This window comes from Thunnus albacares, chromosome 1 (genome assembly GCF_914725855.1).
Source record: "Thunnus albacares chromosome 1, fThuAlb1.1, whole genome shotgun sequence".
NCBI classification, from domain to species: Eukaryota; Metazoa; Chordata; class Actinopteri; order Scombriformes; family Scombridae; genus Thunnus; species Thunnus albacares.
The window spans coordinates 25,128,055-25,152,264 of NC_058106.1; the positions used below are offsets into that span (position 1 = coordinate 25,128,055).

General features: G+C 38.0%; 1 protein-coding gene across 2 annotated transcripts; it reads left to right on the top strand.

Moving 5' to 3' along the window:
* Positions 1–222: 222 nt before the first annotated feature.
* On the top strand, positions 223–8,745 carry ca7 (carbonic anhydrase VII). Of its 2 annotated transcripts, none has more exons than XM_044351730.1 (7): positions 223–383; positions 1,859–2,056; positions 3,986–4,104; positions 4,557–4,652; positions 4,879–4,941; positions 5,051–5,206; positions 5,498–5,842. In XM_044351730.1, the coding sequence occupies exons 1-7, from the start codon at positions 347–349 to the stop codon at positions 5,516–5,518; spliced, it is 690 nt and encodes a 229-aa protein (XP_044207665.1). In that variant the 5' UTR covers positions 223–346; the 3' UTR covers positions 5,519–5,842. The 2 variants fall into 2 exon arrangements, with proteins under 2 accessions (XP_044207665.1, XP_044207655.1); XM_044351720.1 differs by lacking the exon at positions 5,498–5,842 and adding an exon at positions 7,391–8,745 and having other exon boundaries at positions 224–383.
* The last annotated feature ends 15,465 nt before the right edge of the window (positions 8,746–24,210 follow it).

Below are 24,210 nucleotides of genomic sequence, written 5' to 3' on the forward strand. Positions count from 1 at the left end.
ATTGACCATATTGATCATTTTGTAAGATATTTACCTCATCATACTTATATTACATATATTAATATTGCACATATTGCAATATAAATCTGTATTGTAGACAGGTGTGATGCGTGCACATGTCTGTGTGCGCGGGCGCGTGTGTGAGCGCGAGAATGTGTGTGTGTGTGTATGTGGGCGTGAGGGGGCGTGTCAAGAAAAAGGATAATTGCCCTCCCCTTTAGTCACTACATTAACTTCATCAATAGCTGCACCGGCTGATGTCCTTGTCCTTCCTCCACGTGCGCACCGGAGTGCGAGAACCTCAAAGCCGACTGCTTGATTAGACTTGGATCCAAAAGCAGGGACAATGACAGGGAATCAATGGGGATATGGGAAAGAGGACGGTAAGATTTCGCGCATCCAAGCTCCAGGCAAACCGCTTTCTCATTCAATTAAGCCAGGGTGTTATCAGAGACTGTAAAGGGCTGTTTTTTTATTTGGTCTTGCTGAGCCATTACGTGGTTTGTCCAGAGGAGCAACGTAGATGTTAAGATAGCTGTTAATGCGAGATTAACCCCATGCTTAGAGGGATGACTGCTGTCACCTTAACCTGACTTTCCAGTGGATTTGTCCTGGGCTCTTCAGTGGTGTATTGAAGAAAACAAATATTTTATGGCATAGTGTTTAGTTCAGTGTTCAATATTTGTCTTTAGGGGAAGTGTCTTTATTTATTTTGCTTAGTGTAGATTTTGTGTAGATTTAGATTGAAGAGAATATCAAGCATTTATGTTCTCATCATCAGGCACTACATACTCAGGCAACTCTGTTATTTATGCACGCTATGATTTTCTCTAATTTTTCATATTGTTTGACAGTATGGACTCAAGCATCACTATCCACAATCAGACACCTCACATCTTTATACAATCAGGCACTGAAAATAAAGGACAAAAAGCCTGTCCGGTGGCATCACTGTCACATACGGAAAAAATACAATCTACTTAGTTTTGTGAGCTTTACTCATTTTTGTTTTCGCAAATTAGTTTTCAAATGCATCAACAGTTTAGCCCCCCGAGCCTCTTTCCAGATATATCCAAAGACAAGACAGTACCAGAGTAACTAGAAGCAGGGTGAATGGCAACTGTAAAAAAGCCACATTGTAGATCTAAATCTGGACAATCAGCCTTCTCCATAAAGGTCTGTCAACGCTGGAACACATTACCCACTGAAATCAAATGAATTCCAGATATAAAATCTTTTAAAACAAAGGTTAAGTGCTGGCTAAAAGCAAACCAGAGCTGTACCCATTTTTAGCTAATTTTATTGTAGTATTAATTTTTTTTCTGTCTCTTTCAACTTGTACATCACAATCATTGTTTTTCAGTATGTGTATTTCATTGTACTCCATATCTGTAGTGCACTGTGGTTTTATGATGGTGAAAGCTGTATATTTTAATGACACTGTATGTAAAGCTCAACTAGGGACAAGAGTTGAAAATTAGCAATAGCTATAAACTCTCTGTAGAGCACATCAGTTTCATGCTCTGTATTGGAACTATGTTAAATTGCATTGTCCCAACCAAATCAAATCAAATCAAATGATATAAGATTTGATTTTTGTGCCCAAGTTAGTGCTTTGAGAAACAGATGTTTTATAGTAGTTTTTAATAAAATGAGCATGCTGAATAAAAGCTAAATCAGTATTCCATGTTTAAGTAGGTGAGCCAGTGAAACCTTTATTCTATTTTTTCCTTTTAAGCTACATTTGCACTTCACACATGACAGCTGACCGCATGAGTGCAGCAGTGTGAGTGTATTATGAACACTTAAGTCCTAAATGATATTGTTTTGGTTGCTTGTTGTCGTCTTACATAATTAGGTCCGTCTGTATGGCACAAAAACTTCCCCGTTGCCGAGGGGAACCGGCAGTCTCCCATTGACATCGTCCCTCAACAGGCTTCACATGACCCCAACCTGGACCCGATTGTCCTCAACTATGATCACTGTACCTCCATGAACATCACCAACAATGGACACTCTGTAGTGGTGGACTTTGATGACTCTGATGACCGTTCAGGTAAGAAGAAGGCGGTCTTTATTTGTATTTACTTTAAACATCAGCTTTTAAAATCACAATCTGTCAGTTTGTTCAGAGATGTAACAGTTTTAGATCTGCACAGTATTCGCACTTACATGTGGATGTGGTGAAACTGAAAAATAAACAGAAACGTGACAGGAGAATAAAGTCTTGGCATGGACTATGTGCATTGATACGATATGACCTCTATGACAGTATTAAAAGATTATTGAGTGCCTTGCGAAACAGTAATTGACAGAGGTCACAGTTCGGGGATAATCTTAGCTCTGATATCTTCTGTCAGCTGTATGCAGTGGAAATCTGTGCTAAAGGTTTACTTTATGTGAAAATATGCTTCAAAGGTGAGATTACCTTGATTTTTAGAAAGTGCAAACCATGCGCATAAATAACCATAATCAAAGGTTGCAAATAAACCCCTGATTATGCTGGAAGAAAGTGCAGCCAGCAGTTAACTGTATGAGTATCTGTCTGCTGGACAAGAGATATAATAACCTGAGGTGATTTCAATGCTTATTATGAACCTATTTGCTTTTATCATTGGGTGGATCCATGTTATCCACCCTGTCATTACCATGAATGATAATCTCAGAAATGTGGGGCTGTTTGGCTATCTCACAGACAAGTAGCTATCACTGAAAATAATTTATGGAAGAGGAGACCTGTAGGAAAAGAAATGCACTTCCTCAGCATTTTTCATCAATAGTTCAAATGAGGTGTGCAAATCGCTTAAACCTGCTGTTGTCAATCTGTCTTGTGTGGCTGGGTCTGGGTTTACACACGTATATATGCACGCTGCTTCTACAGAACATATTTCACTTTTTGGTTAAAAAACCAAAGATAAAGTAACACAAAGAAAAGTTTCTATAAAGACAGATGCACACAATTCAAGAAATCCAAACTGATAAGCATATATCAGATCTAGCTTTGAATGTTAGAATAACAAACAAGAAAGGAGTTAAGGGAGGTTATAATTGTAAGTAATTAAGACAATACTTAAGGCAGCCCTTAATGTTAGCATTACCATACCAAGGCCAAGATTTACAACATCATAATTACCTTTTTAAATACCTGATTTAGCGCATAAGTTGTTATAAATGGTTATCTATTTATCATTTAACTGATGGTAAATAAATAGTCTAAAATGTCCAAATAATCTTATATATCTGTTACTAAACATCTATGTAGATAACAGATTTTCTTTCCTCTGGCTGTCTCCATTTTAAGAAGTGTTTTGCCCCTTGTGTCATTTCTGCCTGGCTGACTTGACTTGGACTGGTGTGGCCTGTTTGTCAAGAGGATGTCAGCGGCATCACAATGAATAACAATCAGATTAGAGTGGTCCATACCCAGCAGTCTATACCCAGCAGTACAGGCCACAGGCTTGGAAAACAGTCTGCGCTGTCCTGACAATGGGCATGTCATTATGACACGCACAGTTAAACGACATGAGAGCGCCATTAATTCTATTTATTGATGACCTTATTATCCAGTGGACCTGAATAGGAGGTTAAATCAAGCTAAATAGCTATATTTGCATAGGATCGGCTATTTGTGTCTCTACCTGAAGCATGTGCCAGAGAACGCTAATGATAGATTTGTTGGTGAAGCAGGCTGTCTGTTTGTGTTCATGTCTCAGCATTGAGTGAGAAATTAAATGAAGTCTGCTGGGTGTTACTGGGTTGACTCATTCTGTGCTGTGTGTGTGTGTGTGTGTGTGAATCCTGCAGTGGTACCAAGCTGTCTGGATGATACCACACACAGGATGCTCTGTGCAGCTCGTTGCTGGAAACACCCACCGACAGAGAGTGGGAATGTGGATGTGTGCTTGTGTGAGGATGCTGAGCCTTTTTTTTTTTTTTTTAAAAAAATTTTTTTTATTTTTTTAACTACTCCTCTCATCTTCTACAGTGATCCAGGGAGGCCCTCTCGACAACCCCTACAGACTGAAACAGTTTCACTTCCACTGGGGCGGAAAGGGCTGCCATGGCTCTGAGCACACTGTTGAAGGGAATAGCTATGCATCTGAGGTCAGTGTTTGGGGTCTGAATACTATAGTGTCAGTGTCTGATTACCAATAGATACAGAATTACAGGATACCCAATTTTTGGCTACTGGTATTTGGTAAGGTATATTTAATGTGATTTTCTACAAAATAGCTGCAATTTGCATCTGTTCTTATGTCTATGTGTGAGGTTTCTTCTCTTATATCATTGTCTAAAATAATAATGTCCACCATGTAATCAGTGAAGAGACTATTATACGTTTCTATAGGTAATTAAGCATAACTGGTTTGTCATTTCCATCTTAACATGCATTATATGCCTGCTAACATGACGTAGATATACTTATTTGGAAAATATTTGCACATGATTGTCCCACACAGGTGTAGAATGCATGACTTGAGTTAATTTATTTAACTATAAAAGCCTTTTTTTATTCCCATTCAGTTCCTTTCTGTCCTCTTATTTACCCCCTCTAGCTTCATTTAGTACACTGGAACGCTGTCAAGTACGACACATTTGGGGAAGCGGCTGCAGCTCCCGATGGCCTCGCTGTCCTTGGCATCTTTTTAGAAGTAAGATGTTTCTCTTGAGTGCTATCCCATTTTCTATCCTTATGCCCCCTTTTCCTTTCCATTTAGTATTAGTGTAACAGCATAACAGTTGTTTGAATGGTCTGCATTAAGTCATGGCAACTTGACCTGAAGCAAAGTCAGAATAGTGTTATATGAAAAGATTCGATCTGGATTCCCTTCAAAAGTCATGTGATCAAATTCAAAAACAATCTGTCTGTTATGTCAGTCAGGTGACGACCACAGATGGCTCCACATGATAACAGACGCTCTGTACATGGTGAAGTTCAAGGTGAGTACTACAGTATGATTTTACATGCAGTGTTCATGTGTTTGTTGACTTGTTCTCAGCCTTATTGCGGTCATATATAAATGTTTTTGTCTTTTTGTTTCTATTACAGGGCAGTGTCACAGATTTCAAAGGTTTCAACCCCAAGTGCCTCCTACCCAGCAGCCTCCACTACTGGACCTACCTTGGATCGCTGACCACGCCCCCCCTCCATGAGAGCGTCATCTGGATCGTCCTGAAGGAGCCAATCATAGTGTCTGAAAAACAGGTGAGTGTAATTTTGACCACAAAATAATCCAGATTTATTAAATCAGATATAGTGACAGTGCTCATCCTAAATTAGAGATAAGTATACCAGGGTCTTGATCAATTATTTGAATGATGCCTAAAAGAAACATTAACTTTATATTTTGATTGTTGAAAGAAAAAGAGGAAGTTGACTTTTGTCCTATCATTAGTTTCTAATTTAATACTGGTCCTGTGTATTTACAGTATGTGAGACAAGAATATTGACCACCAAAACCCTGTAATGTTAGATATAGATATTCTTTTATTCCAGGTCAGGTGTCACAGCCAATAACCCCAATCCAGCTATCCTGGCTGCAGGCCAGGCCTGAGCTACCCCTCCTGGCACAAGATCTACATTTTCCCTGACTATAACTGGGGGATCTGCTGGCACTGCTTAAAAAGAAGCAATTTAAAGTACCAAGGATGTGCAAGAAAAAACTAAAAATTCATAATAATTAAATTCTGGCTGTTACAGAAGAAAAATCATAATTCAAATAGATATCTGAAATAATAACATGTGTACCAGCAAGAGGATTTTTAGACAAAACTGGCATTTGATTTTCGTGATTATTACTGATTGCTTTAACATATTGGTCTGCACTGATATTTTTCTTATCCTAAGTGTTAACTTTTCTTAAAATGTTTTTTCTGACTGACTGAAATTACTTTTTTCATAGAAATGACAGAGTTGCACACAATTATAGTTGGCAGTCAGAAGGCCATGTTTTATCTGTAAGTCAGTGGAGTTTATGGGAGTTTATGAGGGATGCTACAGTTGGATCAGTCAGTTATGGAATCAGTGTTTCCCAGCCAGCATGACAGAGGGCTACACTACAAAGTTCAGCATCACTGGATCTGTATGCCAAGTCTTAGTAGTGGTGGGGTTGGGGTTTGCCCGCTGTCGGACTTCCACAAATATACTGTTTGGCTAGTGTGTAATGCTATACTTAGATGCCAAAACAAGGGCCAGCGTCATTCATGGGGCATGCAGTATTTTAGGGTTGACTTGTTTTTATCCACCCCTCTTAGTACTGAATTTAATCAGAAAGTTTAGGTCTGATAACACCAAGTTGCTGACAAGTTAAGCTTGCTAACTGGATGACTGCAGCACATGCCTTCCAGGTCCCCCTGTGAGCTGGCCCTATGGCAACTGCTGCCAGCCTCTGGATTACACTCTCTCACTGTGTTGATCTTTTCTAGTTTACTTCCCCATTTTTAACTCTGGGAGGACTAGTAGGGAGTTTTAATGACGGCGGCACCTTGGATGTAGTCCTGAACATTCTGTCTGTAAACCCATAGCTAGGGGTTAGGATGTAAGCTAGGCAACTGGCCTCACAACCTATGACTCCAGGCCTCAAGCCTTTGATCCCCTCCAGCTGATTATCCTGATGGATGGATGACTGGATGGGTACAGGGCTTTGATTGAGAAATGCTTTCATGGAGACCCAGCAGGGGAAAGCCCTTGGATAACAGGGCATTATTGTGTTTTTCATTTCCCCCACATAATGGTAGACATAGAGCTAAAGGGAAATACTAAAAAGAGAGTGGATGTTTGGGTAGTTTTTACGCCTGGGAGTGGCATGCGTTAAAGGGTAAGTGGTAACATGCAATATTTTTCTTGTTATCAACAAATCTAATGAAAAGACCAAAACCAAAAATGAATTGATCCTGTTGCCTGTGTATCCAAAAGCCTGATAAGGCTAATTCTTCCGTGAGTAAGCTATATGATAGACCTCCATTGTTGTCCAAAAACTATTAAATTCACATCAATGAGCCACACTGATGCACTTGTTCCTTCATCATGAAGAACATGGGCACTGTAGTTTATTCTTAGTCCATCCCACTTGCACCATCCTGCTGTCATAAATGCTGACTCGTGAACCAAATCTGCAGCTAAAAAAAGGCCCCAACAAATGCGCTATTTACTCCTGTTTGAGTAAAGTTTGCTAAGAACTAAAAAAAAATTGAGAGACGGACTGATGCGTTGTCGGTTTTGGTCTTTTAATGGGATTTGTTAAACAAACACAGAATATCGCCAGCCTTATCCTTTAATGGGCTTACGGTGTCTAGTTTAAAACAAAGGTTGTGCATACAATAGCAGTAGTTTCAATTTCTTTGCAAGGATATAATGAGGAATTTACTCTCTGTCTCTCTCCCAATGCAGCTGGGCAAGTTCAGACTACTCTTGTTCACTGGGGAGGAAGAGGACCAGAGGACACGCATGGAAAACAACTTCAGGCCTCCTCAGCCCCTGAATGGCAGAAAAGTGCGTTCCTCCAATTAATGCGACCCCAAGGGATCTGATGTCATAGATAACGAAATTGCTTTTAGACAACAGAGTGAATGCATAAATATGAGTGTACTTTTACCTCATGTTAGCTTTCTGATTCTTTACTTCTTTACAGAAGGAAAAAGTTCAAGGAGTAATTCTCATCACTGCCAGAACGTTAAGATGCATGTTTATCTTCACTGGTCAGAAGTTTTAATGACAGTGGGAGGAATGATTTAGGGAAAAATAAAAGGGATGTTACAAAGTAATATTAGAATACTAACACTTATGATGCTCATTGGGTATATCATTATATAATTATAAGCTTTATGAAGATTTAAAGGTTGGATTTATACTTGCATAGCTATTTAAGGAAAACAAGTGTTGAGAAAAAAAGGTGCTACTGTACAACTAGCAGCAAGGTCTTGTAAGGCGTTATTACCTTTAATCCTCTGCTGCTCCCCAATTAAATATCTAACTGCCTAGATATACAGAGCAGTCTGTTGCTGTTTGCACACTGGTACTATGCCACCCTGCCGTCTGCAGATCCAGGGCCTCAGCTGATCCCGATTGATCCTCCGCTGATCCAGCCTTTTGCTGGTGGATATCCAGTTCTTGTGGTCACGGATCCTTTCCAACAACGAACTGGAGGTGGGATTGGATTAGTGCTGCATTTATCTAAAGTGCTCTGTTAGGTCGTGACGGGTAGCATGAAAGTCTCAGATCCTTTACAGCTTAAGAGACTGAGATATTTGTTCCCATCAGGGTGGTTATTATTTTTAGCATGTTTGCCCCAAACCTGTCTTTACAACCATCTCTCACTTGGGGTTTATCAAACTCTAGCAGCCCAAACAAAGACCCAATGAATTCAATATTTCAAACAAACTGTGCATCTTTGTTTTTCTAATCTTCATTCTGAGATTAAACTACACCTCGGTTAAAGTGTCACATTTCCTGCTCCAGTCTCTTTACTATGCAGGAAGGTTTCAGCATGATGCACAAACTTCTGCAGTTGCAGTTGTAAGAAAAATAAATGCACAGTCCAACATGTAATGCCTGACAGAGGCCCTGGTGTCTCCCACTTGGTGAGTTATGGCAGCTTTGTGTAATGCCGGTCCTTATTTAGACCGACTTGGATTTTGCTAATACTGACCTATGGCAGGGATAAACATATATTGTGGCCATACAACCAGATGCACACATGAAGAATCACACCTCACTTATGATTGTTTTATGTCATTGATGTGAAAGGACATTAAAAATGTAATTTATGGGTGGTTTGAATGTTTTTGTAATGCATTCAAAATTTTGACATTTGACATTTGCTGAATGAAATAAAATTCGAAATAAGTTTGATTTATTTGTTTTTTTTTCATTTGAAGGGGTTCTTACCAGATTTGTAATAACCAACATTTTACATATGCAGTGAAAATAATTGAAAATAAATAGCTGGACAAATGGCACCCAGCAGGTTGTTGAAAGGAGTACAAGTGGACATTTACATGAAATATAGTCTGCAATTTGTTTTTCCTACCAAAAAGCACCATTCTCCACCGTTATTGAAGTTGCAATATATGAACTTTGTACCTTTGTATCTACATCATGTTTTTGAGGGAGGTGCCATTCAAGCAAATGTTTAAACTCACTCTCACAGATCAGCAGTAGCAAGACTGTGTTCAAGGTAATTAGTAGCCAGGATCTAGCCTGGGGCTGGGGGTGGGGGGGATAGTAGAAGAACAAGAAGTAACATGGACCATCATCACAGTCAATTATTTACCAATGGTGCTCATTGAATGACTTTATTTGGCCCTTAAGTTCACATGATGGAGTGTTTATACTTAATGCATGAATAAACTAATGAGCCAATATTGTAAAAAATGCCCAAGGATGTGTGTCTGTAATGTTGCTTAATGATGATTGAGTAATAATCAGCATTCTTTTATTCACATTTTCTCTCCAAACAAGGTCCTTATAGCCCTATCGAAGAATGTGTAAATCCTCTTCAGTGGGCTCTTCTAAACTTTGTGCACCTTCATCAGGTCACCCATGTGGCTGACATCTCCTTAGCTCAAATTTTGTACAGAAAATAATTGTTCCTGTGGGGATGGAAGTCAGCTTTCTCTTTGTAAAGCAACAAAGTCAGTAATGAAGATAATGGATTTTTTCAATAATCAGAGTGCTACCCAAAAGTTCAGTTTTTCTACAACAGAGCCCCTAATTTTAACTTAATAGTAACTTTAGTTTATTACACAAGGTGATTTGCAAGTGTGTGAAGTGTGGGCCTCGATCTTAATCAATATCGAAGAGCTGCAAGTGTGCTGTTGTAGTGTTAAACAAACTGAATTTAGATACATTTGAAATAAAATGTTTACTCATTATCTAATCATTCACAAGGAATTTGTTTTGGTAATGCTCTGCTGAATACTATAGCAATAACAGCAGTGTCTGTGCAGATCAATTATTTTTATTTGGTTAGCAAATAAATATGAGTGTTCATTTATTGATTTTACTGTATCTTACTCTATTTTTCAAACAACTTATTACAGAACAGGAGAATTACAGACAGACTTCTGCACATATATAGCAGCTCTATAGTCAAAATATAAGTTGGGGACAAAATTAAAAATCACACAACTAGTGATTAGAAAATAGTTGATAAAACATATAAATGTTTCACATTTTTTTCTAAAAGAATAGCAAGTTTTTGTGCTTCTTAATCACAGAGATTGTTAATAGATGCATAAAGGTTTTAATTTATAGCTTATTAATAACATTCTCCTACAATATTAAACATAACTTGATCTTAACCAGGAGATCCTTTCACATGTTGAATACTGCAGGTCAGAGCAGCTGGATTGGCATTATGATAGAACATGTTTTTCATGTTCTATCATAATGCCAATCCAAAATGGGCATCTCAAAATGCTGAAGACTAGACAGGAGGAAAAGATGGAGAGAGATGGAAGGCAAAAAGACTGGAAGGAGAGACGGAGGACAACAAAATTACAGTAAGAGATCAGGAAATGAGAGACAGAAGACAGTGAGATGGAGAAGAACCAAATGAGAAAATTGTGACAGAATCAAAGACAGAGACAGAAACTGATGGAAAGCGAGATGAAGACAGATGACCCAGTGCCTGCCACAAGTCCAGCTGGACCTCATGGTATGTTTGCTTCTGTTCATATAAATTCAACTACAGTGGATCACCATTTCACAGTACAATAACATGTTTTTAGTTGTGATGTATTTTCTATTGTACCCGCAGAAATTTTTATTTGAGGACCCCCATCCATCCATCTCCCATGTCACCTGGCCAAAACCTTTGCACTGTAATGACCACTGTGCATGTTTAACGCATCAAAGTCCAGTTTTTCAAAATCTTACATGAACAACTGCCAAAATCTAGTTGTATTTAATCTAAAAGTCCAAAAAACTTTCTTATTCACATTGATACCTGTATCTTTCAAAAAAGTAAAGAGACACTGTAGATTGGACACCAACAATCAGGATAATATTGATCCTGCTGGAGGTTTGTATTTAGAGGCCAATTAGAGACAAATAATTCTGTAATACCAAGAAACTGTGTATAATTGTAGAGGATGCAGCAAATATATTGTACATCAGAAATAAAGATTATATATAGAATTTATTATTTTCAATTTTTTAAATGATGGTTGACTTAATGAATAAAGTAGTTTGCTTAGAAACTGTTTTATGCTTGAGTTTGTCTGGATTATAAGTGACTAAAGTTGCATTTGACTTTTCCCCCCTAATTTCATTCGTCTTTTGAACAATTTTGACTACAGTATTTGTCCAGCAGATGGCAGGATATAGGTTTACATGATAAAACAGAAGGCAGAGCTTGTGTATTTCTTACTCTGTGGCATTTGGATTAGGGTTACCTGACAATATTTACAACAAAATCTTTGAACTGAAATTTAGATCATCAGTCAGACAGATGAGCAGATCAGCAAGATCTGTCTGAGGCTGGACTGTGATAAAAAGAGAAAATAAAATAATACCACTCTAAACCAGATTGAGTTTTTTAAGTGGTCCTGCATGGGGAACCACAAAATACAGATTTATATGTACACAGAACAGAATAACAACATTTCAGTCCAGTTCAAACATATTACATCTGATGCAAATTCAGACTCAGACTCTTTCATTGCTATATATATATATATATATATATATATATATATATATATATATATATATATATATATATATATATATATATATAAATTTTTATTTTTTATTTTTTTATAGATGTATTCTAATTTCATTTCCAGATTTTGATGATGCTTTCTGTATTTGTGTTATCTACACAGTGTGTTTAACTTGTGTTGGTCTTCCTGTAGGTGGCAGCATCTACTGTCTTTTTTAATCAGATGCGAGAACTCTGGTTTGCCTTTTACCAGCCACAAGGATTTCATTTAAAACAACTGTACAATGTCTTTGATGGTACATGGAAGTGGATTGATGTGGAAATTAAATTACGTATTCTATATATAATGTATGACTACAGGAGAAAAACAAGTCTGACCACCAACCTTTTATTCTTTTGCCATCAATTTTGCTTGACCTTGTCCGCCTTCCTTGCTACTCTGTAAGTGTTGTATGAATCAAAAGGTTGCATTACCCCATCTGGTTTCATTTCCATTTAACTGCTGATGGCTGTGGAAAAAAACTGTTTGCAGGTTAATGAATAAAGAATGAAACTGGGTGTGTGTGAAGTATATTTAACACATATTCTCAAATAATCCCTCCAAAATAGCATCAGGGAGCTTTATTGAGACCGAGAATGCCTGAGCGGGCACATCATCCTCAGCCACAATCGATGTGCCATGTAATAAGATATTACAGTCAGGCCTCAGAAATAGAGTCAGTCAAATGTATTTTTAGCATCACGATATCTACTTGCTTGTTGTAGTGATTTTTCCCAGACACAGCAACATCTGACCAACTTGTGAAATACAAACCTGCAGGACAAACGGGAAGAAGGAAAAGTTGCTGCTCAGGCAAAATAAGTTTTTGAGAGAATGAATGGCTGAATAGTCTTGATGAGAATTCAGAGGAAGGTATCAAACAACCAGCAGGAATTATTCCATGAAGACTCTGCACCATCACTATAGTCATCATTTATCTATAACTAGCATTATATCTCCCATCCACAACTTAAATATGACAAAAATGAATGAATATGTGTTTGTTTACGTAAATTTGCTCCAAAAATAGATTAAACTAAACTAACCAAATATAAAATCTTTTAAAAATATGGTGTAGTCCTTTAAAGGGGAACTCCACTGATTTTAAATGTTGGTTACTATTGGGGGCCCATGAGATCAGCTGTATAGAATTGTTAAGTCTGAGTGAGAAGTCTGGGCTTGAGCTTGAAGACCACAAATTTTTAAATAAAACCTGCATTACAAACTGTGGGCCAGTGGTACTTAAGTAAAAGTGCATAAGTATTAGCAGTAAAATGTATTTAAAGTATTAAAAGTAAAAATACTTGTTTGCAGAAAAATGGTTCCCATTAGAGTTTTGTAAAAATCTGTGTATTATGTAATGGGCTCATATTAGTGATGAATTAATGTGTAAACAGCATTTTATATTGGAGCTGGTTGAGGTGGAGCTAAGTTTAATTTATATACTGTTAGGTACATTAACCTATAGCAATGAATTGTATTTTATAATCTCATTATACAATTTTTAACTAGTAAGCTGTTAAATACATGGGATGGAGTAAAAATACAACATTTCCTTGTAAGATTTATAAGCCCTGTATTATTAGTATAAGTAACATAAAATGAAAATACTTAAGTACCTCAAAATCATACTTGTACAGTTGAATAAACATTCTTCGTTACATTCCACCACATGAGAAGAGAGGGATTAACAAAAGATGTTTGGATGCTCAGTCCAGACTTCGGAGTAAAAATTGCTAGAGTACCCCTTTAAATAGAATTTAATTATCATGTCATTGCTAAAAATATGAGAATCTCCTTTTGATTAATGAATTTAATTTGTACAGAACCTAATATGTTTGACAGTCATGAGGCTGCAGAGGTTCAAACCACTGAGTCATCACCTCACCTAAACCAAACTCCTGACCGTCTAATCACATAACTTTAATGACGCTTTAGTCTACACAGACTGAGTCACTACCCCTGTTTCAGCAGTAAAACTGAAAACAGGACGCACTCTGCTCCTAAATCATTTTAAGTTTCTCAATATTGTCAAGGACAGTGACTCTATCTGGTAATCAGAGGACATGGACACGGTGCAGTTGCCATGGATACAAACAGCACATGTAACACAACACAAACACTTGGCCAGCTCATATCTCCCCTACTTGTCTACGAGCCAGTGATCCATCGCCGTCACCCTGTCAGAAAATAAAACCGTACTACAAAAATATCTGATGCTTCGTTCCCCTTAAGACCCCTCTGGTGACACATGTGTGTTACAGTATTCATTAAGGGGCTTTATTTAGCAGTGTGATATCTATTTTGTGTGGATGTTTAGTGAACGGGCCTAACCAGCCACACATCACCTGTCCATCCTGGATGCTGATGTTTGGCCTTCACCCAGGTTCAAGGATGGGTTTAAGGTACAACAATCACAACTTGCCAAACAAAATACACCTTTTATGGGTTGCGTATATAAACCAAATAATATTAAGGTTGTCAGGCAGTGGCCTTGGTTCACTGAGTGGATTATAAATCACACCAGAAGAGGAGATGAGGTTCCCTCTCTTGGGCAGACTGTTGGTGGTCTGTTATGATAATTAAAGAAAACAGAGCTTCTCTGTTATGGGAGGGGAGGTCATGATCTGTAATTCTATACTTGGCTGTCAACTCATGTACCATAAAGCCTTTGATCTATGGACTATTTTTTCAGAAAAAATCTGTTTGATTCCTCTGGCCTTGATAGTTGATTTTCTCTGTATAATGTTTAGTTGCTCAGTTGATTGAAACACTGATACACAGTATGTTAGGTATGACAGTCACACCCTGACCCCTGACACCTGATCTTGACAGTGTGGGGTCGCCCAGAAGTGAGCCATGACATATTCAGAGTGGGCAACAGACACCTACACAGTCTGCGGGGAACTCAGCTGACTTAACTCAGTGACCCTTAAATCGCCTTGAGTCACTCCAAGATCCACTGTTTGCTCAGGGTGGCTATAGCAACACACAGTCAGCACCGCATCATGGCTCGGTCAACCCATATTTATTTCAGGCATGTCTGTTTAAAATCACTGTCAGAGACATTTGGTTTACAGAGTGCATACATGAAACTAACTCTAAGGGAATCAGAGATTTGTATTTGCAGCTATTTCAATCAAGTTTGAAGAGAGCTGATATAAACTAGCAGACACAGAAGGTGGTGTGAATTACTAATAGACCAAACAATTTTCTAGTGTTGAGGATTGACATGACACATGTTAGTATCTTTTGGCTCTGCTACAGATGGTGCACCTGACACACCAGTACCCTTTATTATAATGCCATCTTCTCACCAAAAAAGGGGTCCCAGAAGCCTACAAATTATTTTGAATGAGACATTATGTTTTCAGTTTAAGTGTGACCTCTCGCTGTGACTTTTAAGCCTCACCATCAGCATGGTTCTAGCAATGCCAACATAGCTTTGTCCGTTGGTAGCACTTAGCATGACTGTATACTCTCTAGTCTTGGCATGTAGTCACAAGACTAAGAGTCAACATCCATGCTAGCAGCTTTGTGAGGCTGTTAAACATAGCTGTGCTTTGAGCTAAATGCTACTGTCAGCATGCTAACATGCTTACAACGGCGATGTGAACATCCTCATTTTTAGCAGGTAATTTACCATGTATACTACCTTAGTTTATCTTGTTTGCATGGTAACATTCACTCATTAGCACAATGTAACAATGTGTAAGCTACATATATCTGGTCATAAACCAAAATATTGGGCAAATTGAAGCACTAGTTGAAAAGTCAAAGGATCACCAGCTGTATCCTCTAGGGAGCTTGAATATCTGCACCACCAAATTTCACATAAAGCCATCCAATAGTATTCAAGATATTTCCCTCTGAACTACAGATGTGATCCTCACGGTGGCTCTAGAAAAAAAAAGTCAGGGATTCATTCCTATGGGGACCATGAATGTCTGTCCAAATTTCAGGGCAATCCATGTGATGGTTTTAAGATATTTCAGTCTAGATCAAAGTGGTGGACTGACCGACTGTCTGACATTGCCTTCCATGGAGCCACACCGCGAGCATGGATAAAAGCAGATGTTTGAATTTGTATTGCTAATTCTGCTGTAATATCACAAAGGAAGTAGAAAAATCTGACACGAAGCCAAACACACTGGTTCAATATGAGGGCTGAAATACAACAGATCAACAAACTCAAGTGCATATTTTACCTGTCATTGAAATTCAGAGCAAATCACACATTGAATTTCAATTGAAGTGAAGAAGAGTGAATCAAAGCTTTATTTAAATTTTATCCCTAGACAGAACCATTAAAGAGCAATCTGATAACTTAATGGGTCTGACTGGGATAGACCCATGTGATCATCTCTCTGTCTGTCTCTCTGGATTGTCTCCAAAAACATCACAGGCCTTTGGCCGGTTTGATCCCTGCCGCATCTGCTATCTGCTGCAACTCCCACAACCAACCACCGCTGACACGTTCAAGTCAGAGGGGTCAGTCATGCACCCAGAAGCGTCACAAGTTTCCAAGATCCCTTTCCCCCAAGCCCACCGGGTCAAAAATAGCCCCGTTAGCCTTTTATAAATCGGAGTGTTTCTATAAAAAGCTTTTGGCTGACCAGAAACCTGGGCTGAAGCCACATCACACTATCTTTAGCTTTATTTATGTCCTGGTGTTGACAGCACCACTTGCAAAGCTTTCCAGTCACTGTTCAATAGGTCACATGTGTGCCAAGCCCTCAGCCCGATGTTGGAAAGCACCGTCGAGTAAAAACGGTAATCAGTGGGCCTACAGCGCTGGCCGGCCTGCATCCCTTACAGAAACAAACCGCCTAACAGCTGCTGAGTTAACGGCTTGATGATTCTTGCCCTCAGATTCTTTCCATCCACTTAGTGTTTATGGAGCTCTCTTCTGATGACAGATAAGCATGTCCACTTTTGTGAAATGATGATTGGCATTATTACAACTGTCACATGACAAGAACTATTGTTACATGAGAGCTGTAAAAATAGAAAGACCCATAACTGTGGCTTTATTTGATTAATCTAGATCACTTCTGCTTAAAACATGCTTTACTGTCTTTTGCATATAATAACTCATCCCTGGCTTTCTGAGTAAGACCCTCAGTCACTGAAACTTTCACTGTTTACATTTACAGCATTAAGCTCAGTTACGGAGTTCAAAAAAGCCAACAGAAATATCAAAAAAGGTCAGTTTCTCTCAACAAACAAGGTATGAATTGAGGAATGGATGAATTCAGGATCAATATAGACAAACATGAAATACAGATGAATGTAGGGTGAGTGCAAAGGAATATGTTTTACTTGCAGTATAACAGTATCATGTGTGTAATACTGTACATATTAAGTTTGTTAAGAGATTTGTTGCTGGAACCAGCTTTTTAATCATATGTTAGAAACAGAATGAACCACATACTACGTATTTATTTACACTTACCATCTCATCAACTGTTGTTCTTCAGACATTTTCTCACAGCTGCTCTTTTATTGGACAAATTGTGTATTTTTTCCATAAGACAGTATTAATAACTCTGTCCTTTTGGGATTTCTCAAAGAAAAGTCACGTTCGGGAGGAATAACTACAGGGTCAGTATGGTGAGTAGGAATTGTTACAACAACCAAGACCTATCTCCACATATATATGGGCACGTCAGTATTGTATTAAGACAGTCTGGAAAAACATGAACCTATCCTTTAAGCTAGTCTAAATAAAGTGATCTGCTGGACAAACATGTCATTCAGAGACACCTGGAAACACATACAATATGTGGTGGCCAATCGAACTACCACGATAAATATCCAAATCTGAGTTAAACTGTAATGCAGCTCTGTAGGAGCTGTGACTGGATGGGTCAAGTTAAGACTGCCAAAATTCAGCTTCCTCCTGTAGGCTCTGTTCACTTCAAATGAAAAGGAAACTCTTGGGAGAAGGTCAAAGTGCCTTTACAACTTGATGACTTGCAGTGGAAAAATTGAGTTCACTACCAACTCTTCCCAACCTTTTCATCTTCTCTCTCTCTCTCTCTCTCTCTCTCTCTCTCTCTCTCTCTCTCTCTCTCTCTGTCCTTCTCACCCTTTTCTCATGTGTTTTGTCTACAATATTTCAGAGCAAGGTCACCCACACAAGGACAGTATGTCTCATCCCACTCATGCATCAGTTCATGACTGATGGCAGAGGCCACTTGCCACATTTTCTCTGCACTGAGATAGTGTAGGTGGACTGTGTGTGTATGTGTCTACGTCTGTGTCTGTGTGTGTCTTGTTACTCTCTTCTCAAGATTGTTACACTAAACCTCTTCAAGTGTGGGGGCAGCCGTGTCTTAATGTTTGAATACCTGTTGCTCTTCTTTTGTCTTCAAGAAATAATAAGCTTGTCAAACAGTGAAAAGGTGGTCATCAGTTTTATTTATAATCTCTTATTGAACCTCACATTGAACTATGTTAAGTCTGAGGAGTGCAATCATGCAGATGCTTGTGTCAAGATGGAGATGGAGATGTGTCAGGAGCTACGGATGATGTGTGTGGGATGAGTGAGTCTGAAAGGGATGAATGATTGGAAGAGTTTCATGTAATTGTATTGCTGTTAATTGCAGTTTCTGCTGCTGTCACTTATCAGAGGATGTAGGTCTCTGAAATGTTCTGTAGCTTCTTTCCTCTTAAGATATCAAAAATACAAAATCAATAACCATTTAATGAAGTATTTTTTATAATTTTTATGTGAAGACAATTCCCTACCTATGGTTAACTGATTGAAAATCTAATTAAATGGACTATATAGACCTTGAGTTGAGACTGTAACAAATTGTTTCCAAGGTCAAGAATTCACTTTATAAATAATGGATTCGCAATTTTTCTTAAAGCAGTATTGACAGGCCCGTATGTACATCAAATAGGTTATTGATTGCTGTAATTGCAGTACTGGCTGCAAACAAATTACTTCCTAAAATTATTTTAATATACATGATGGGGGATGAAATTTACATTCATTTTACTGTGCAAAAATGAATTCTTGAGTTTAGCTGAAGCTAACATGAGTCTCCAGCAGTCTAAGATGGGCACATCCAGTAGTTATCTTATGCAATTACATCCTTTTTGGAATGAAATTCTTGCTTTGTGCTTCCATGGACAGTATTTTCTTACTGAGGCAAAGTAACACAAAGTGGGATTTGGCACTAAAAGGACAGTATGGTACCTAACTCAGACTACTGAAGCCTCACACTAGCTTTACTTGAATTTAAGAAGTCATTTTTGCACAAAATGAGGATTGCTGATTTTGTCCCCCATCACTTACATTGTAATTAAGAAGGGATTTGTTTAAAGCCAGTATGGACAGCAGTAACAATTAGAGCAATCAGTAACCCTTTCAATGTACTGTACATACGGGCTTGTCAGTATTGTTTTAAAATAGACTTGAAAAAATGTTAACCCATCCTTTAAGCCAACATGGACGAGATATCCTTAACATCTACGATGCCATGGTAACTGGGAAAACTCTAGCTGCTGATGAAGATTGTGGGATATGAGAGAAAGCTCCAGAAAAGCTTCTAAATGGATCTTGAAGTGAGATTGTTTTGTGAATAGAAAATATAGTATTGAATGCTTTCAGCAGCAAAGTAACATTAACATCATATAAGGTGGAAAGCTGTACAATTTGCCCAGGTGAAAAGATACACAAAAGCCTCTTTCATTGCCATAGAAACAGGTTGCTGGGTTAAAAAGGGGAAATACAGTAAAAAAAAAAAAAAAAAGGCTTAAACAAAACAATGATATGAAAGCAAAATTTGGTTTCATCTCTACATCTTTGTTATTTTTTCTCATGTCAGATTCATAAACTATTTATGTGCACGTGCTGTGATTTGTTTCACATAGGCTACCCTGAATGACATGTACGGTATGAACCACCTTCTGTATATCGTATCAATCAGCACACTTTGTCCTGATCCCTGATGTGAACCTTTTGTGTTCTCTCTTTCATGGCCCTCAGCTCCTCTCCAGTTGTAGAGCACTTTACTCTGTGCCTCTGCCTCACTCTCACATGGCTTTTTCACAAGTGCATGTGGAATATATTAACGCAATACATATATGGTCAAAAGTTTGGACACACTTTATCATTCAAGAGAGTGAGAAGGTGTGTCCAAACTTTTGAATGTTACCGCACATAATATCCTTCTTTCTTTTTTTTGTCCTGCTGTTTGATGATTTTTTTTAAATTTGATTAATGAAATAATACATCTGGTGGTATTATATATGTTTCTTATAGCCAACAAATCCCATAAAAAGACCAAAAAACAAAAATGAATTGATCCCTCCACTAAGCAGTGTCACCTGTGTAGCCAAAGCCTGATATAACTTGTTCCTTTGCGCCAAAATCTCAAGAGTGAGTCATGCATTATAGTGGCTCACATGTTTCTTCATTACAATAAACACAGACAATGTAGTTAATTTTGAGTCAATCCCCAGTACACTGTCCTGCCACTAGATACTCACTGTACAGCAAGTGTGTGTTAGTTCGCAGCTGAAAATAGTCCCAAACAATACACTTTTTACTACTGTTTGAGAAATGTTTGCTGAAAACCACAGTGCCCATCTTTTTTTTTTTTTTTTTAGGAATTTATTTATTTGTTTTTATTAAAAAAAAAAGAAATATATTTCTAACATGTTTTTTAGAGTTACATCTTCAGTAGGAACAAATGGTACCGTAATATTGAGGGGTGGCCGAACACAATGTTGGTTTTAGTCTTTTCATGGGATTTGTTGACAAAAAAGTACAGAAGATTGCCAGCTTTATCTTTTAAGCACCTTCATATTCATAATTCTACATGATACAGTAAATGATTGCTGATGATAGTTGATTAAACAATATATAATTTACATAACTGCATTCTGTGTTCATTTGTCAATGATAGTTCTGTTGCTCTAGTCTCATAATTCCTTCTTGTCTGAGACGCACCTTTGCAGAGTGGATGAACTCTGCTAATGTGATAAATTTGATATTAACGTGCTACATTTCCATAAGTTTCATTTCACATCCACAAATAACTTGTGCTTAAAGAAATAAAATGATTAACAAATCGGTTTATCTAATATGCTAAACATATAAACAACAAAATATAAAGAATATGAAGAAATCTAATTAAGTAACACATGAATAGCAATTCTGCAATTTGTAATAAATGACTACACTGGTGATCTACCACTGATGACTGTTGCAATACATACAGCAATAGAGGGCGAGAGCAGCATTTTAGAGTCAGGTTTGCTTTCATGTGTGTATATTCCAGCTGCTTCTTGAATCAAATTGTTGATTTCCAGCTTCCTGTCTTGATAGTCTGAAATGTAAGAGTGATTACAGCCTCCAAAATGCCAGAAATAGCATGAGTGACGCACATACTCTGTCAGATGTCCATTTCATGTGACAAGCAATTTAAAATGTTTTCCTGTTTGGAACACCAAATTACTGTATTGAATGAATAATAAAAAATTAAAAAAAGAAAAACAGAACTACGACCTTGTCTCTTTTAAAAGGCTTTCTTTATACGCATTTCTATTCTCAGGGGTCTTATTCACAGTACTGCTACACATAAAACCCGTAGCCTCTCTATTTTTAGTTTTTAATGCTGGAGAACATTGGTGGAGGAAGTATCCAGATCCTTTAGTTAAGTAAAAATGGCAATACTGTAATATAAAAATACTCCATTACAAGTAATGGCCGCGCATTAACAATGTCACTTAAGTTAGCAAAATGTTAATATCAAAAGGAAAAGTACTCATAATTCAGAAAAATGGCCCCCATGAGTGTTACTGCATATTGTATATTACATTAGTATGTTATCATTACAGATGCATTCATGTGTAACCATTTTACTGTTGTAGCTGGTTGAGGTTGCGCTACATATCACAACCTCTTGACTTAGTACTATGTTGTAAATTTCTCAAAGAACTTTAGTACAAAGTCAAGAGGTTGTGATATGTAGGCATGTGACATGTTTTGTATAGTTTGTGGACAACAATGGGGGTCTATGGCACGGAGGAATAAGATATACCAGGCTTTGGATACACAATACTTGTAAATAGATCAGTTCATTGATGGTTTGGCTCTGCACATGGGATTTGTTGACAATAAGAAAAATACAGAAAATCATCATCCTTATCCTTTAAGTACCTATAATTTCCACTTAAATATAGTATCTGAGTAAATGTACTTAGTTACATTCCACTGCTGGAGCAGAGCTGTAGCAAACAGGATTAACAGCTTCTCACGCTGCCAGTGACAGTGTTATGTGAAACAAGACAGCCGCCAGCCTCTTACAATCACAGGTCAGCTCCACTCTCAACTTTAAAGTTGATGGAAGGTTGGACCACATGAACTGTGTATTTTTCCAGTGTTTTCATTTATTATTTCAACTTGCAAAAACATGCAGCAGCAATTTGTTGAAAATCCACAGGAAATCCCAAAGTTTCTGCCAGCTGAACAGCAGCTGCTTTTAAAGTGGGGTTACTGTAAAAGTGGACAGCTGGAACACTTTGGTCAGTGATGCAACATTATGCACCAGTAAGCTGTGTCACTGTTATGCTGCACCATTCCTGTCAGTGAATCAATTTATCGTTCAAATGGAAAACCCTACCAGCCTCTGACCTTTCTCAACTGCCAGTAATTACAGGCAATTTATATAAGTCAAACATAATTTACTGAAAGAGCAGGAGATGCTGGAACAACCGAGAGCAGGTTTACTCTGCAGGCCATTTATTGCAACATTTCTTGAGGTAATTTCAAAGGGAGAATGCTCATGTTTTTAACCTTTTAAAGTTTCCATTTCCATTAGTACAATATTAACAGGAAGCAAACGTCCTACATGCTCCTCTTCCTTTTTTGGTGGGTGTTTTTATTCGAAAGAAATTCAAATGAAAGCCTATATACTCTGGATGTAATCAGTGGTATTGAATAAGATGATAATAAGGTGTTTCCCTCCACATGAAACAAAATCAAACATACTGCAATCAAAATGAGCCTAAACACTCTCAAACCCAAAAGAGATGGAAATGCAGGCAAATATAAAAATGAGTTGAAGAGTTGCAGTCTTATGAAATAGATATAAGTAGTAGGGACTTGCTATGCTGACTTTAAGTTGCCATTTTTAAATAGTATTGGTGGTGGTTATTGATGGTGATAATGACAGTAAAGTCCTTCCAAGGAGGCATATTTCTACTTGATCTTCACTGGCAGCAGGTGATAAGTTCCTTCAAAGTCTGGCATTGACATCCACATTTGGGATGACCAATTTAAAAAATAATGTTTAGGATGTGCCTGGTGGTGTCTATCTGTTACAGGAATAGTTTGAGTCTTTGGGAAATACTCTTATTCGCTTTCTTACTGAGAGTTAGATTAGAAGATAAACATCACTCTCATGTCTGTACGTTAAATATGAAGCTACTGCCGGTTAGTTTAGCTTAGCTGCAAGCAGGTGTGAAGCTAACAAAATTGGCCTACCAGCACCTCTAAATGCTTACAAATTAACACAATATACCCCATTTGTTTAATACATACACAAAAGAGTTTCAAAAAGTATAAAAACAACATTTCAACCCAACATATTCTCACAAATTTGGTCATTGTGGCTCTAAACTAACTTTGCACTTGCCAGCTCTATTGTAGACATTCATGGAAATGAGAACTCATACAAAACAACATGAGCCTCCCACAGCTTTCCAAATAAACATGATTTCTATGTGAATAATTTTAAGTGCTTATCTCATAGTTAGTATTTATATTATTTAGTATTTATATTTAGATTATTATGACTTGCAGCAGTACTGATACAAGCCTCTAACAGCTACAGATGGGAAAACTGTCAAGTTTGGAGCCAAAGTGAAACTATCTTAAAACAAGCTTAAAATAGCCAAAGCTGTGGGGAAACTCGAACCCGAGGGGGGAGGTTGGAAAAACACTCCTCTATGCTGGTAAACCAGCAATGGAAAACTAGCTGGTCACTTGGGGAAAACCGGCCAGTGCTCCACTGTTCCTGTCCCTGAACGACCATCCATATGTGGTGAATTATCTCTCATTTCCCAAGCTACTTGAAGTGATTGGAAATCTCACCCTCATTTCTCTCCGTGGCCTTGCACCCCAAGTTGGCCAGCTGAACCATCCCTGTCCTCAGAGGATCTCAAGGCTAAAGTTGGAGGCTCATTACCTCTCAAATGTAGCGCTTGACCCTATGTCAGAAGCTAATCCCTTCCCCTCTGTTCTCTCATCTCCCTCAGGGTCCTCTTCAGTGTACTTTTCTTTTACTCGCCATGTTGTGCTTGGTTGTGATTGGGAACGGTTTGCAACAACGGATATAAATAGCCTAATATAAATGGACAGTGGGTGGGTAGGCTATCAGCAGCATTGTCTGTATGTTTGGTGAGTCACTGCACATTGAAAATGTCCAGTTGAAGGAGCATCTTCTCCTTGCTCAAATGTATTTGTGATAGTGAATATGTAAA